Consider the following 16637-nt stretch of genomic DNA (forward strand, 5'->3'; position numbering starts at 1 on the left):
ACAAAAACAGGTCAGAGAGAGTATTGGAGGAAGGCAAAAAGTTTAGGGATGACCCTGCCAAGAGGCCCAGGTCCAACATTATCTACCTGGAAAATATCCTTAAAAATATAGAAAGCAATATAATTGTTCTGCCGCTATGGAACCACATATATTCGTAGATTTTGTAGGGGCATATTTACAAGAGCTTCCAGGGTGGGAAAGGCCATGCATAATACTTGTGAGAAACCTAAAGAGGTCTGACAAAGTGAGTGTTCCCACTTCTAGTTACACACATACTATTGCATAAAAATCCTGTATGCAAGCAGATTTTTTTTAATGGTAATAAGTGCAATTTGTGGTCGGAAAATCAAAAATGACTAATTTTGTTAATCAAGATTCTAGTATTCCAATCTTAAATTCGGCTTTTTGTTGACCAGAAATGCACTTCAATGCTCACATTTGCTATACAATGGACCATTAGTTGGCAAAATATTTACGTTTGTACATTGCTATCTTTTTTTCAACAGAATAAGGAATATGTACATTTTTAAAGGATCAAGGAAATTCTTAGTTAAGAATTCATTAGTATAATTTTTATGGCAGATTTTATGATGCTGTCCTTTAAGAAACTAATTAAATACATATCAATATTTTTCAATCTTCAGAGGGATCTTCTCTGACGTACTTGGTTGATACCACTGGCTCTATGTATGATGACTTTCAGCAGCTTAAGGTGGTCAATAGCTGGCTTCTGGACAGAATAATAAGAAAGTTCCCATGTGGTGTGCGCACATACACAATGGTGGAGTTTAATGACCCAGGTAAGATAGATTTGCGTTTTTTGCACCAAATTGGTAACACCAATAGGTCCAACTGCTCGAAATGTATTTCATGTCATCTAAATAGATATATGTATACACATTAATATTCCATTGCCTATTTCTTCATTCGTCATTCTAATGGGCATATATGTTAATCCATCGATTTATCAATCCATTTATTTTTCTCACACTCTACAACTTTTTGCATTTTATATGGATATTTATTCATTTAACTGTGTGATTGTGTGGATGGATGTTTTGGGGCTGGGAAGCAATATAGCTTTGTAATAGGAGCTGGGAGATTGATTTAAGATGTGTACAAAGTGGAGGAGAAAATATATTCCCTGCTAGACTTGAAAGCATACCATTGGTTGACACTTCCATTATCTGGATTAATTTCAGCACCCACAGGTAGAGAAAAACAAAGCGGTACAATAAAGTGGTCTACAAACTGCTGCAAGACAACAGCCCTACTATTACAGTAGAGCCATCATCAAGAGTTTGTGACAAGTTGCCACTATTCTGAATAGCCACTAGCAGCCCATCAGATTGGCCTAACCACAGATTCCAGTTCTGATTGCTTGAGGGCAGTCAAGTTAAAATTGTTGAAATGGTAAATCTGGAATGTGCACAAATTATCCAAACGAACTGCACCAGGTTTTAACTGCAAATACCTGCAGCATGAGTAATTTGCATCTGAGATATATGCCCCATATTGGGTGCCAATAATAGTTTGGACCGAAGATAGAATTTGCAGGCGAAATAGAATGAGGACCTTAATGTTTGCAATATCTGTGATATAATCAATTGTGGTGGACTCTCTGCTTCTGCAAGGATGATGGTGCTTACTTGCAACAGCGTTGCAATAGTAGATTAAAATACAAGCTGCAAATTCGACCATGTGTCTAGTTCCAGTCTGTGCATGTGTATCTGCAGACTCATTGCAGTTGTGGGTTGTGTATAAGGGTAAACCGGCCGTGCACCTCAGATCTGCAAGCCTGTTAGATAATTTTACTTTCATCTATTTATGAAAAACATTACTTCTGTGATACATCTGGGTCTGAATGCCTTATCTGAGGTCCAATTGAGGTTCAGACAGTCAGTAAGTCACAGGCCAGTCCTGTGGATATGCCCATGTGAAGAATGTACTTGGCAGGGTGATATCATTACAGAGGGATTAACTTTTTATAGGTGGTGCGATAGAGGTTCATTGTGCAGAAGAAATCAAGCATGGGCGGGCACTGTACACTGCAACCTTGCGTGTTGGATCCCAAATCCCTCATGGAACATTAGTCCACTCTTTTCACTTGATTTAGACTATGATTACCATTGTATTCTTTAAGAGATGAATGCTTGCAATTGGAATACTAGCAACATCTGTGCAACAGTGCAAGATGTATAGTTGGTTTTTGATATCTAATCTAAATGATTTAGGCTGGTTTTTGCTGTTTAATCTAAATGATTTACATTATGCTTCCCAAACTCAAGTCAGTGTGACTAAATGTGACTAAATGTGTGTGTGTTTGGCTGCCAGTAAAAGTGTTTATCCCTGCCCAAAGTGGATTAGATTTAACATATTGGAGGCATTGGTGGGTATGTGCGAGACAACTGTAACATAACTAAAGGCACAGTAATGGCATATTATGGACATATGTTTGAGCATGCTGGTGATCCTGACATAATAATCACCTGTTAGTGACATACTGTGAGCATGCCAGGCAATATGCCTCTCTACCTTAAGGGAAAAATATTTTGTGGGCATTATTGCTGTCATTCCTGTATTTTCAAAAAGCCCCATTCTGATGATTTGAAGAAAATCACTATTTTAACAATATATTTAAAGCTGCTGTTTAATGTTCATGTTGTGTTTTTGAGACTAAATGCAGATTTTGTGTTCCAGATACCATAAATCACCTGCTGCCATTTTATTATGTTAGAACTGGTGCTTTCCGAGTCCTGAGCATGTAATATTGGTGTCATCTGTCTGACCATGCAGTCTCTTTGTCAATAAACAGTGGCATTGCTGTGATTACCTGTATGGTTTGCCTCGGAGTGCTGTCCAGGGATTGTGGTGGTGAGCATTTGTATAACCTATAATTAGTTGGCTTCGTATTTCCCCTGTAGAATCTCAGCCATAGCATACGAGTGGGAGTCTAATAGGAAGGGGCTACATTTGAAATGGAGTGAAGAAGTTCTCTATACAGTTTGAAAATTGATAGGCTATAAGTGCTTTCAAAACCCGATTTTCTTTAATGGCTGTAATGTATCTAGCTCATTGCTCAACGTTTGGGGGAAATTACATTGAAAAATCCACTGTTTTGGTATTATTCCTTTAAGGTTTTCTGTGAGAGGGTGAGTACTATCACTCCTCACGAAGTACTTGATGGGCACCTGTTAAGTACACCTTCAGAATATTTGCATTTTTCTCAATTGTTTCCCAATGTATGTGAAGGTTGTGCTGTAAAATGTATTGTAGTGTCCTTTTCCTTTCAAAACATTCCTCACAGGGAGAACCCCCAACCTGTCTAAAGGAGTTCTATGGCCATGTCTGAACTGGGGTGGCAGAGTGGGCTAAAGAATGGTGATGGATTAAACCCAGATCAGTTGACTGGGGGTGAGTGCTTGTATTGTCAACGCTCCGTCCATCATTTCCTTTGGTTTTTAAAGAAGTTCTACACCTTGACTTCATTCACTTGCTTCATTCCAGGCAGTGATTTAAGGCCAACAATGTCCTAAGCACAACAGCCTCCACTGTCTCACTGTAGACTACAACACTTGCACTGCATGCAGTGTTACCCAATGATATTCAGAGACTCTTGGATTACAAATTACATATATTTATGGGTTTGGTTTATGTGTTCATTGGACGGTTCAGAATGTGTACTTCGAATCCTAATAAGTTCTGCTTTCTGTAACATGATTCTGAGCACCCCAAACAGTGACACAGTGAGCACCTGGACAGGTGCAACAGAAATATATGGGTCCATCCACAATGCACTCTCACTTTGGGTTTGGGAGTATTAAAAATATTCTACCTAATGCCCATTTTCCATATCAGTTATTGGGTTTGTATCATGCAGGTGGGAAAGCTAGAATTTGTGTGTTCGTTCTGCAAATCCATAGACACAGAAACAATATCAGTGCATTGTGTACTACAGAATTCGGAATAGTGAAGCTTCATGCACTTAATTAAAGACCACAGATGTCTCAATAAAGATCGAGCAAATCTAAATAAAAAAAACACCAGTAGCGAATGCTGGAATATGCACTAAATCATAAGCACTTGGATGAAGACATTTCTAATGCAATGGCACACATATAGATTTAGTAGGAAGGTTTTATGGAACTGCTGTATACACAATGTGACTTCCCTGAAATACTATTTCTACCTGAACATTTAACTTCCAGGCCACTTTGTGAAGACACTACATCACAAGCTGAAAGTAGAAGCTGATGAGAGGGGAGGGGGCAGTGAAAACCTCCAAGAATGGCCCAGTGATAGAAACTTGAGAAATAGAAACAAATGTCCCTGTGGTCTGATACGGCATGCCAGTATCACCTCCACTCTGTCTCTAGTCGCCTGTTTTAGTGACTTGACTAGAACAGGTGTTGGGGAAAATGCATAGAAAATGCTCCAAGACTTAGGGAAAGGCCTGGTCTTTTACTTGTGGAGATGGAGTATGGAAACTGACAGATGAGAGAAGGAGGATCATGTCTAACATAAAAATATTTATCATTTGGTCTTCCTAAAGCTAATAGGTCTGGTGAAGGGCACACGTGCATTGTACTACTTAAGTAGTAGTAGGGCACTGAGAATGGTAAATAGCAGCTGACGCAGTTGGCAAGCCCAAGCACCCATCCTGTTTTTTCTACTACCGTGCTGCTCTCCCCCACAAAGGAGAATGTCTTGCTCCACCCTCACCAAAGTTGGAACTTTTACAGTTTTTTCTGTTGTTATAGGACCAGCCAGCCTTCTAATAAATGGCAAGTCTGGAAAATGGTTAAAATGGTAGTTAGCTTTAGAAATTTGGTTGCCCCAGAGGCCTCCAAGATCTCTCATTTGCGGTAATCTTTTACTACCTTTCCTTGTTGATTCACATTGGTGATTAGAATCAGGGTTCAAATCCACTCCGTTGAAGAGTCGGTTCTTAACCAAGCATCATTTCATAGCTGCTTGGATTCCACAAAATAACTGCATCACAATATTATATTCCTATGGTGCTGGAAGTCATTTGGAAAGGACAAAGAGCAGGAAAGGCTTTGAAATCATATACACATTAATTTGCAATCATTCCCTGGAACCAGCAACATCTAGTTATCAGAGTTAGGAAACACCTGTACAGTCACTCATACAGTACTGCCGCCAGGGATGCTAGAACCTTATTGATTAAGTGGGCAACTGACGCTAGACCAAGTCCTAATACCTTGAAAAACACAAGATATGGTGCTGGACAGCATTAAGTGGAAAGTCTCCAAGGACTAGAAAGGCCAGGAATGGCTATGAAGGACTCTTCATAAAGGGAAGAAACATGCTGCATTTGGTCACTTTCATGAGTCAATGAAAGGATGACATTTTCAGTGAGCTTTTAGGTCAGAAATAATGTGGCATACACCCTTTTCCTTTCTTTACTTTGTAGGACTGGTTAAATTGCATCATTTCTCAATTCTGACTTAACACCTTTAATCAGGCTTTTTCCTCTGCAATGCAGATTTTGGACAGAAATTTACCAAAGGTGATATTGTGCAAAAACATCCCTAAATTCAATGCAGTAGGGTTGCAGATTATCTGCAACATCCACTGAAACTGACATTTTCCAGACCTCTGCAACAAAACTGGAAACACCCTTCTCGTAGACATTCCTAACTGCAATATCTTCAAATGTTTTATAGGTGGCTGTGTAGTTGCCGTTGCGAATCCATTTGCATCCATAATCCAAGATGGCCACCAAACCTCTTGCAATGACTCCACTATTGGCATCAACAAATATGGCATCTTAACCATTCTGTATCATATTAAACAGGTGTTTGACTAAAGATTGCATTGCATAGGATGCATACGCCTCTAAACTGATTAAAACATTCAAGCCTTTGCAGGTACACTACTTAGTAATTTCCTTCTCACTGCATTGGTTTGCATATTCCAGTGCTTTTAAGCCCTGTTACAACAAATGATCACTGGAATGTAACTTGCGCACTCCCTAGTAACACTATCTCAGAGACCTCCAATTGAATACCTTTTTACTAGGAACCTCATTTAGACAGTCTTCTTAATGGTCTTTTTGAGTTCAAAGTAATTTCATTAAAGTATAAAAATGTAAAATATGATGACAAAAAGAATACAGAAAGGATAAACTGAATAAAAACAAAAAGTACAAATCAAAGAAATTCAATCAATACAATGTAACATGCAAACATGGTGATAATGAAATGAGTAAACAACCAAATAACAATGTAATCAGTAAGATATTACATTTGATGTAGAGTGCATAAGAACTGACGTAATAAAAGGATATTAATAAGATATAACATATTACTAAAGAATGTCAAGGGGGTCGAGCAACTTCTTGCTCAGAAGGAGTCATGGAGAAAGAGCGTTTGGGATTGGCATCAATAAACATGGTAACAGACAACTATATATTTAAACGTTTTATAGCTAATTGAATAGGATAAACAAAATCTGTGTCTAATCAGTGATTATAACACCATGCCTAAAATGATAATTTGGTCAAATCCTTCCAATTTTTTGTCATTTACTGAAAAGCGACAGCCAACAGTAAATCAACAATCTTTATGTTAAAAATATAATCGTCCCACATGGGTAATAAGCTACCTAAAAATAGATGAGTAAGAAAAAAGGGGAAATTGGATTTGAAAATAGAATTAACTTGAGACCAAACATTTTTCCTAAAAGTGTGGTTCAGTGGGCACCTAAAGAGTAAGTGTGTAAGATCAGCAGATGGGGAAGAGCAAGACCAACAAGTATGAGGTATATTAGTGAAAATGTTATGTAAAATAACCAGGTTAGCAAAAGCCTGTTGTAGATAAAAAATTGCGTTTGTGTGGTGTTGGCCACCCCAGTGGATTTCCTAATTTTAGACCAGACTTTATTCCATAGAGAAGTTGACCATTTAACTCCAAGATCTTTTTCCCAAGAGAGTTTAACTTTAGTCTTTTCCTGGTCAGACGGTAAAGAGCGTATGAGTATAAATGGTGGAAGCCTTATGAACCGAAAGTAGAAGAGTGTGTAAGCCATTGACAGGGGGAGGAACAGGGTGAGGATAAGATAGAACTTGAGCGTATGCATTTGAAAGGGCCTGTTTGATAAGGTTATACTTAGAGTGGAATGAAAGGGGCAAATTAAAATGCTGTCTAGCTTCCAAAAACAATATTATCTAATTTGAGAAAAGAGTTGATGAATCCAGATTAAGCCTTTGCATTTCCAAGATTTCCAATAAAAGGGTTTGTCATGAATCAATAAGAACTTATTCTGCTAAATTGAAGAATTAAGAAAGGAGTTTAGATCATTAGGGGGAGTAATTGAAGTAGGGTCAAGAAGCTTACAGGTGTGTCTAAGAATAGGGGTAAAAATAGAATGCGGTCTGCGGGTGAAAGAGAGAAACTCTTTGAAAGAGAAGGGAGAGAGATAGGCACATTCAAGATCTACCCACAAAGGACATTCCAGTAGAGATTCCAGGAGCCATCTCGAAGCTTGACTAAGTAGGAACAATTTTTGATATGTAGGAAAAGTTGTAGAATTAACTCCACCCTCTGCTTTTTAGTATTGTTAGTCTTATTAATGACATGAAGGGTTTTTTATTGTACCATACAAAAGATAATAATAATGGAATGGATGTTTTTTTAAATGTTTGAGGGAACAGAAATAGGGATGTTGGAAAGAGTGTATAAAATTATTGGAGTGAACATCATTTTAATGACGTCCAGGCGTTCCCACCATGAGAGATACAAGGGATGTCATGTAGTTGTTAATGTGGAGATTTTATTTATACACTTCTACAAACATAAAGAAAGTGTTGCTGGGAGTGAAGAGGTCAAATAAAGCCATAAATATTTAATATGATGAGAATACTAGGTAAGACCTAAGTAACTAAAATCGTCTCTAATAGTATGCTTGTTTAAAGGCCAGATCTCACACTAGTCTATATTGAGTTTATAATCCGAAACGGAAGCAAAAAGCTCGACTTCTTGAAGGCAGGGACAGAGGATAGTGGATAAATGGACGTGAAGGCCGAGTGTAAATATAGTGCCCGGGGTGGCAGCGGGAAATACACAACTGCTGGATGGAGGTTTGAGCGGGGAGCGGAGACGTGCTGCCCGAGAGCTGGAAGTGGCCTGGTGACTGCGAGCTGGGTGTGACGTAGTCTGCGGAGGAGGCCATTGGCGCCCCACACTGGGAGACTGCACCGCACCGTGTAAAGTGGAGACGCTGTCAGGGTGTGGGGGCTCTGCCTGGGTTGCCTGTCTACCTGGAGAGTATCGAGTGGGGAGCTGGGGAGGAACCCTGAAGACCCTATAAACGACGGGTGCAGCTGGTAGTGCAGTCGGCTTGGGAGCCTTGATTGGCCTGTATCAGGACAGAGGGGGAGAGCTGCAGCCCCCTGTCGCATCGATCTCGCTTGCCCAGGAGGTGTCGGGAAGGCTCGAGCAGCATGCTGGCAGCTGACATGGAAACTGGCTGTGCGGTGATGTAGCCATTTAAGGTAGGCGCACTAGGTTGCGATCCAACTAGATAGGCCCCCGGAGGAACTACGGCATGCGTTCCTGCAGGATAGTACATGGTTGACCCCTTGTCCTGGAACTGACAGAGTCACAGCTGTGGGCCTGGAATGTGAATTAGCTGTGGGGGAGACTCACGGAGGATGGACACATTTATTTGGAGCTGAGTAGGGTGGCCTTGATTGCCGGGTGCCTGGACCTAGAAGACCTGGTTAGAGCACAGACCCTGGCGATGTGTATGGAGTGGAGCAGCAGGGCAGAACACATGTTGCCCCAGGTTTGATGGGAACTTGGTGAGGAGAAATACAATGGACAAAATTGGCAATTGTCTGGGGTAATATAACACCTGCCTAGAGATTTTAACTGGCCGAGGTCTCTTAGATGGTTGAAGTCTGAGGCGTGACCTGGTACCACTACTTACTGGGGATTTTCCTGTATCAGACTTTCTCCCTTTAAGAATTTGAACATTCCTCATTCATGGGTAAACCTCAACAGAAACAGGGTGATGCGCTCACAGAGGACCGGGAGATCCATCCACCAGGAAATTCTCTGGGAACTGAGGACCCGGAGCAAACTGATAGGCCTCTTCATAAGCACTTGGATAAAATACTTGCGGCGATTGCAGATACAAAAACAGCTCTGCAGCAGGATATTGGGGCAGTATCTGTTGACCTGGGCCTCCTACAGGTGGAACACCACAAGCTAGTGGATAGAATGAAAACAGTAGAGGAGGCTATTGAAACAATACAACCAGATCATGCCACCTTATCCAGTAAATTGGAAAATCCGACCGCCAGGATGGATATACTGGAGAGAAGGGCAGAGGATGAATATGTCTCATTACAATGCAATGCATTACATTGCGTGAGTTTACAATGTCGTTGTTACAACGAAAGTGTTGTTACAACGCAGTACCATTACAACACAAGTCATTACAATGACTTGCTCTAGATGGCGCGCTGGACTTAGGAATAGTATCATTTACTATAGGAGTGGGCAGAATTTGCGTAATCGAGCTACGCAAAGCTCAGTGAAGCAGTAAAAATCTCAGCAAGCACGCAAAAGTTCAGCGAAAGTTCTGCCCGTTCGCAATGCTTTTTTCTTGTTCGCTAAAAGCTGTTTGTGTACTTGGGGAGAAATATCTTGCGAACACGCATTTCAAAAGCGCAAACAAGTAAAAAATTCTGTGAAGCCACGGATCGCAGAATTTTTGGCAATTCTGTGTTCTCCGCGGAACGCTAAATTACCGAAATTCCGCAGATTCCATGAGCAGAACGGAATTTACTGCCCAGGCCTAATTCCAACTCCAGTGTGTGCAACAGTAGGGAAGGTGTTGGAATAGTAAATGATACTATTCCTTAGTTTAGAGCACCATCTAGAGCAAGTCGTTGTAACGACTTGTGTCGTACTGGTACTGCGTTGTATCAACGTGGTCGTTTTAACAACCACGTTGTTAAGGTTACGCAATGTGATGACCGCGTTGTACAGGATGTTTCCCCAGAGGACGCTGAAGGGCATAATAGAATTAACAATATACGTGTGGTCGGCCTGCCGGAAACGAAAGAAAGTTCAAATATGGTGGTACTTTTTGAGGACTGGTTGAGAACAACAGTGGCGCCAGGTTTACTGTCTTCCTTATTTGCTTTAAAGAGAGTGCAGAGAGTCCCGCCGCACCCGCCAGCCCCAGGGAGGCCACTTTGGCCTGTAGTGGTGTGCCTACTGCACTACAAAGAACCTAACACTTTGATACAACAAGCCCGTGCCAAAGGCCCCTATCCTGTTGATAACTGTAAGGTGTCCATTTTTCAGGACTTCACTGCTAGAGTGCATACTCAGCGCTCTTCCTTTCTGGAGGTGAAGAAAGCCCTACGAGCCGAGGGAATAAAGTACTCCTTAATGTTTCCGGCAAAGTTGCGAATCATGATGGATGGCACCACACATTTGTATGAATCAGCAGAGGTATTGACGAACATCCCGGAGAAAGACAAATCTGGGAAGTCCTCAGAGCACAGTGAAGTGGAATCTGAGTCAGAGGCATTGGCCGGAAGTGATAGAAAACTGCCAGATGTGACCCCACAGACAGCTGATGACATTATTTAGACTAACTGCAGCATCTCATACATAGGATCGTCTTTGAACTATGTGGTAGAGATGCTAGGTCTACCAATAGCAGGAGGGATTATTATCCCTGCCAGAAAATGATGAGGCGCTGAAGCAGGCAGTGTTTACTACTTCACACAACCCCATCAAGATATCCCCTGACAGGTGGACACTGGGGACAATCTTTCAATAATGTTTTTTCCTTTTTTCATATTTGGGAGGTCAGCCGTTGCGAAGCCTTCCTGGGTTGAGGGTGTTACTCGTTGGGGAAACATGTCTATAGGAGGTTGCTGTCCCTGCATAAAGAAGTATTGACAGTGGGGGGGGGTTTGGACGGGGATAGGGGATAGGATGGGGTTGATTGTTTTACGATATGCTGCAGGTATACCAAGAAGTGAAAATGATATCCTGGAATGTACGGGGAACGGGATCAATGGCCAAAAGGCATAACATTCACAGTTTCCTCATACGCCCTGGAGTGCAAGTAGCAACGTTGCAGGAAACACATCTGACATTAGATGAAATTGTTAGACTCAGGCGTAGGTGGCGGAGCCAGATCTATGCAACCACATATTCTGCATTTTCAAGGGGCACACTAATATGGATGAGGGCAGGTACACCCATTGATATAAGAAAGGTCCGAGTTGACCCAGAAGGCAGATGTTTCCTATTACAAGGTAGGATCCTGAGTGAGATGTTGCTTCTTGGAATCAATGCACCCAATTCTGAGCAAGTCCGCTTTCTCCATCAGTTGTTGGCACAACATTCTATTTTTGACACTTCCTATACCCTGCTTGGAGGGGATTTTAATTGTTTAGCCAATCTTACATTGGACAGGTCAACACTTCCGCTCAACGAAATTCCAATAGCCAAGGGGACCAAGGGATTTCGGGAATGGTTGGGGGGGTGGGACATGGGAGATATTTGGAGGCTGCAACATGGTAATGAATAGGGCTGGGCGTAGTTTGCAAAGTAGCGCTACACGAAGCTACGCAAAGTGCACTTGGCACTACGCGAGCAACACGTAGCACTACGCAAACTGCACAGTACCCTGTTCACACTGTGCAAGATGCAGTTTTCTATGATTGCACAGTGCGGACAAGAATCCGGCATTGTGCAATCATTGAAAACAGCATCTTGCACAGTGCAAGCTGTAGTTTTCTGCCGCTCGAGTAGATTTTTACTCGAGCGCCAGCTTTCCCAACGCGGACTGGTAGTTTCTCATCGCGAGCAGTCGCGAGCATACGCGACCACTCGCAATGAGAAACCTGACCTCCCCGCGTTGAGAATCTCACCGGGAGGTTTATTTTCCACACTCGCGATCGGCAACTTGATGTTGCTGATCGCGAACATGGAAAAAGTCTCGCCGGGATGTCATTTTGCTTGCTCGCGGTCTCCAACTTGACGTTGAGGACCTGGAGCACGCAGAAAACGACTGCTGCACTACGCTACACTATGCGTGTTTGCACTGTGCTACGAGCAGTTCGCGTAGTGCGAAGTAGCGCAAACTTTGCAAACTATGCGAGCGTAGCGTAGTGCTTTGCCCAGGGTTACTAACGAGCGAGATTATGCGTATTACTCTCATTTAAATAAATTACACACTAGATTAGATATGTTTGTAACCTCAAGTGGGCTAGGTCCAACTATTACGCACACAGAGTACTTAGGGCGTACTATATCGGACCATAACCCACTGTTGCTGCACATCCGTCCTACACCTGAACCTACATTGACCCCTACATGGAGACTAGATCACACACTTTTGGAGGATGCCCCGTTTTGCACACTGTTACAAGAGGACATTACAGAATAATTTCAGTTTAACCAAGTGGTGACCAGATCCAGGGCAACTGAATGGGAAGCCTTCAAGGTGGTGGTAAGGGGGAAGTGCACGGGGCACAAGGTTGGCCAACGAAAGGCAATATTGGAGGAACTCACCTGCCTGTAACTTCAATTACATGTGGGGGAGGCTACCCTGCCTGGAGGGGCTGAGGTTCATGCTAAACTGCTTGATCTTTGGCAACGCTATGATGAAGTACTAGAAAGGCTGAAATGTTTCGATATACAGGACTATCAAGAGCTGGCACATATAGAGGGAGGTAAAGCAGGTAGATTGCTTGTGTTGTTAGTACTACCCGAATATGGGAGGATCCCCATCTCTCAACTAGGGTAGTCTGAGGGAGCGATAACACACCGTCCAAAATAAATAAATGAATAATTTCGATCTTATTATGGTGCACTATACTCTGAACCAAAAGCGCAAAGCCGAGAATCCATAAAAGCTTATTTAACACCCTTACTTCTGACACTCTTATCCCCTGACGACAGTAGGCAGCTGGGGACCAGTAACTGCACTGGAAATCATGACAGCGCTTAAAGAGATGGCAAGATGGAAGACACCTGGCCCTGATGATCTGCCGATGAAGTTCTATGACACATATGCCCAGATTCTAGCTCCAAAGCTGGAAGGGCTTTATACAGAAGTGTGGGACAGAGGGCAACTTCCTTCTTCAACTAGGGACGCATTGGTAGTGCTACTCCCAAGTCTAATAAGCCACACCCACAGGTGTCAGACTTTTGTTCCCTTTCGATGCTTAGTGTCGATTTCAAAATCTTGAGTAAGGTGTTAGCTATAAGGATCTTACCTCACATGACCAATTTAATACATAGAGACCAAAATGGGTTTGTACCGACAAGATCCACCTCCGGGAACGTACTCCGGTTGATTAGTGTGCTACATTACCCTGACCGAGACCAGTACCCAGGCGCACTCATATTATCAATAGACCTGGAGAAGGCTTTTGATTCCATAAGGTGGAACTTACTGGATGTCACGATGGAAAGAATGGGACTGGGGTGGGTTAACCTACTGTACAAACATCCAACAGCATGAGTTAGGACAACTGGGATCATTTTGGAATCATACCACATATTCAGGGGCACCAGTCTGGGGTGCCCCTTATCCCCATTGTTGTTTGCTCTAGCAATATCACTGTTGGACACGGCATTCCGGCAACAGGAACATCATATCGGTATTCAGTAGGGACAGAGTCCGCATATGATTTCTCTTAATACAGATGACCTGTTGTTGTATTTAAGGGATGGGGTCACTGTCATGCAACTGGCCTTACACATGCTAAAAGAATATGCAGGACTAGCGGGACTGAAGATCAATAAAGCCAAGACTTGCACCTTTCCAACCCAGGAGGGCCCGGTACAGCCTGGGAATTTGCAGAGAGACCTGACTTGGACCCCACACTCCTTTAAATATCTGGGACTTCAAATCCTTCACACAGTAGAAGATTTACGAGAGGGCAACTTGAGCCCGTTTCCAGATCCCTCTAGTCGTCTATACAGTTTTGGCAATCGCTTCGATTATCTCAAATGGCCCACATAGCACTCTCAAAGATGACTATGCTGCCCAGATTGCTGTATTATTTCACGAACCTACCAGTGGTAATTTACCCACAATTGTTTTCTGATCTGAACCAGCTAATCCAGGAATTGATATGGGATGGGTGGGTGGAATAAGGTGGCACTAGAGGTAGTGCAGAGGGTGCCCGAGGAAGGAGGACTGGGCGCCCCAGACTTTGAGGTATAATACCTGACTGCCCAGCTCCAGTGGCTTACTCAATGGTGAATGGGCAGTGTTTGGAGTTGTTGGATGAGGGGAATGGGAGAAACAACCCAGATGGTTGATAGCCAAACTAATACATCAGAAGGTGGTGCTTCCGAGTCCCAACATACTACTGCAGGCTGCACTATATTGCTGGAAAAGGTGCCTCCAGCGTACAGGAAATACTCTGCTTTACACACCCGAAATACAGTTGGTGGTAATTCCACACAGGGACACCCTGACTCCGTACCATCCAGACTCCAATTGGCAAAATGGACAAGAGTTGGGATTACAATGGTAGGAGATTGTTCTCATTTTGGAGCCTTGATCCCTATGGATGAATTAATGTCTCAGCATGACCTACATTCGGGCAATTCTTAACCTATCATTCTCTGACATGGGTGTTCCGGGACATATGGCAGGGGGGCTCCACAGTACCTGTCACACATAAAGTGCTCTAGGTGCTGCTGACCCTTGGAATGGCAAGGCACTTGATAAGGTGGACACCGACTGGGGGCCCATCTGTAGAAATAGCTATCACAGAGGGTCAATGGATCGAACGTTTTTCTTTGATTTACAGTGGTCAATGTACCATGATTGGCCAAGATAGTGACAATTCGGGAGTTACCAACCAGTCACTGGATTTACACTTCAGTATCAATGAAGTAAGCAGGGCACTCTGTGCAGGTGGGAAAGCCTCAGGTCCCGACGGGATTCCTGTGGACTTGTATAAGTCCAATGTCAGCTTGTGGGTACCTGTGATCACACAAATAATAAATGCAAGCTGTGAGGTTGGTTTTCCACCCACCTGGGTGGAATCTACCATCGTCCCCATATTTAAAAAGGGGGATCGCCAGGATCCCATCTGCCACAGGCCCATTTCTTTACTAGACTCCATGGCCAAGGTTGTGGGACGTATTATCTTGGAACATTTACAGCTTTGGGCTGAGGAAAATAAAATCTTATCCGATATCCAATATAGTTTTCGAGAAGGATTGGACACCATGGAGCAGAGTTTAAACTTAGCGATTCTCATGGAGAAGTACACCAGGGCCAAAAAGGGAAATTTGGACTCACTTGCCACTTGCCACATCCGTATGTTGCCTGGAGGCGACTGCTGCTTCCAAGGCTGAGGGGGTGGACACTTGCTGCCCAAGGACTCTGTTGCTATTATGAAAAACAAGGGTCCTAATAGTAAGGCATATTTTTATAGACTGTGGTCAGTACTACAAATTTATTTCGCTCTGTGTACCCAGCCGGGCCACAGGTGTTTATTTCACAAAAGATAAAGTCATAAAAGTTCGACAAGCAAACAAGTGATAGGGCACAGTCCTGTACCTATCATTCAAAGCATAGAAAATAGAAAACACGAAAGAAATAACAGGCAAAAAGAAGTGGAGCCAATTTTGTGACTTGTAAACCATAACTTATCAAAGCAAGCTCACAAATACAGTTACTACACGCATTTATACACAATGGTCATATATGTAGTACTGTGAAAAAGGTCGACGTTTCGATCCCTGGGCTCCTAATTAAGCGGGATCATCATCAGGACTATTGTAATTAATTGCCTGGTTTAATTCCAACCTGTTAATGAAAGGGGGGAGGAAAAATTGCAAGAAAAGGATCAGAAAATTATCCTTTAAGACAGAAATTGAGTACAACCGTAAAGTGGAGCAGCATTACACTAACGCTTATACATTGAACTTATTGTGCAACTTATGGTGCATGTAACAGCGTATAGATCATCAATGATTTATAATTTAAAGTCACGGTTCTAAGATCATGTCAATAAACATCATGTGAAAAGCAGTGAGAACTATTCTGGAGAGAATACGACGCGGTGCAGAAAAAGATTATCGAAATTTGACTATCACAGTTGTGACCATTAGGTTCTCCTTAGGTGCTTGAAAAAATTGTGACCCGCATCGAGAAACGGCGATTTCTATTGTGCATGGGAATTCGCATTCGTGGTGTAAGGTACAACCTAGTGGTGCTTGTGGTTTAATAGTGACTTGGCCTACCGATAGTGCAATGGAGCCAGCGTGGTTAGGGAAGAAAATACTAACCGAGTGCCGGTAATGGCGACTGTCGGATTCAGTAGTCAAAGGGCTTCCAGATAGTTGACACGTTAGTGAACCTACGAATTGGCCTAGAGAAGTGAAGGATTAAAATTAACAATTGTGGCGGTAGATCGTCAAGTGACTATAAGTGATAGGTGATTTTAGGGGAAATAACCATACCTGAACGGGAAGAGTAAGAGTATAGTCGTATTGAAGCCCGCCTCCTTGAACTCTCAATAGAGTCAGAAGCCGCGGTCTGTTTTGGGAACCAGTTATGAGCCGCAAGGAAGTTCCCGCTTGCGTGCTCTTGGTATTCAGGGTGTC

General features: G+C 42.7%; 1 protein-coding gene across 1 annotated transcript in view; it reads left to right on the plus strand.

Moving 5' to 3' along the window:
• Window positions 1-655: 655 nt before the first annotated feature.
• Window positions 656-16637, plus strand: part of LOC144785111 (uromodulin-like) — a 382476-nt gene continuing 366494 nt past the window's right edge. The window contains exon 1 of the mRNA XM_078664207.1: window positions 656-800. Coding sequence (XP_078520333.1) covers window positions 686-800 — 115 coding nt within the window. The 5' untranslated portion in view covers window positions 656-685. The remainder of the gene's footprint in view (window positions 801-16637) is intronic.

Source organism: Lissotriton helveticus, chromosome 10, assembly GCF_964261635.1.
Source record: "Lissotriton helveticus chromosome 10, aLisHel1.1, whole genome shotgun sequence".
NCBI lineage: Eukaryota > Metazoa > Chordata > Amphibia > Caudata > Salamandridae > Lissotriton > Lissotriton helveticus.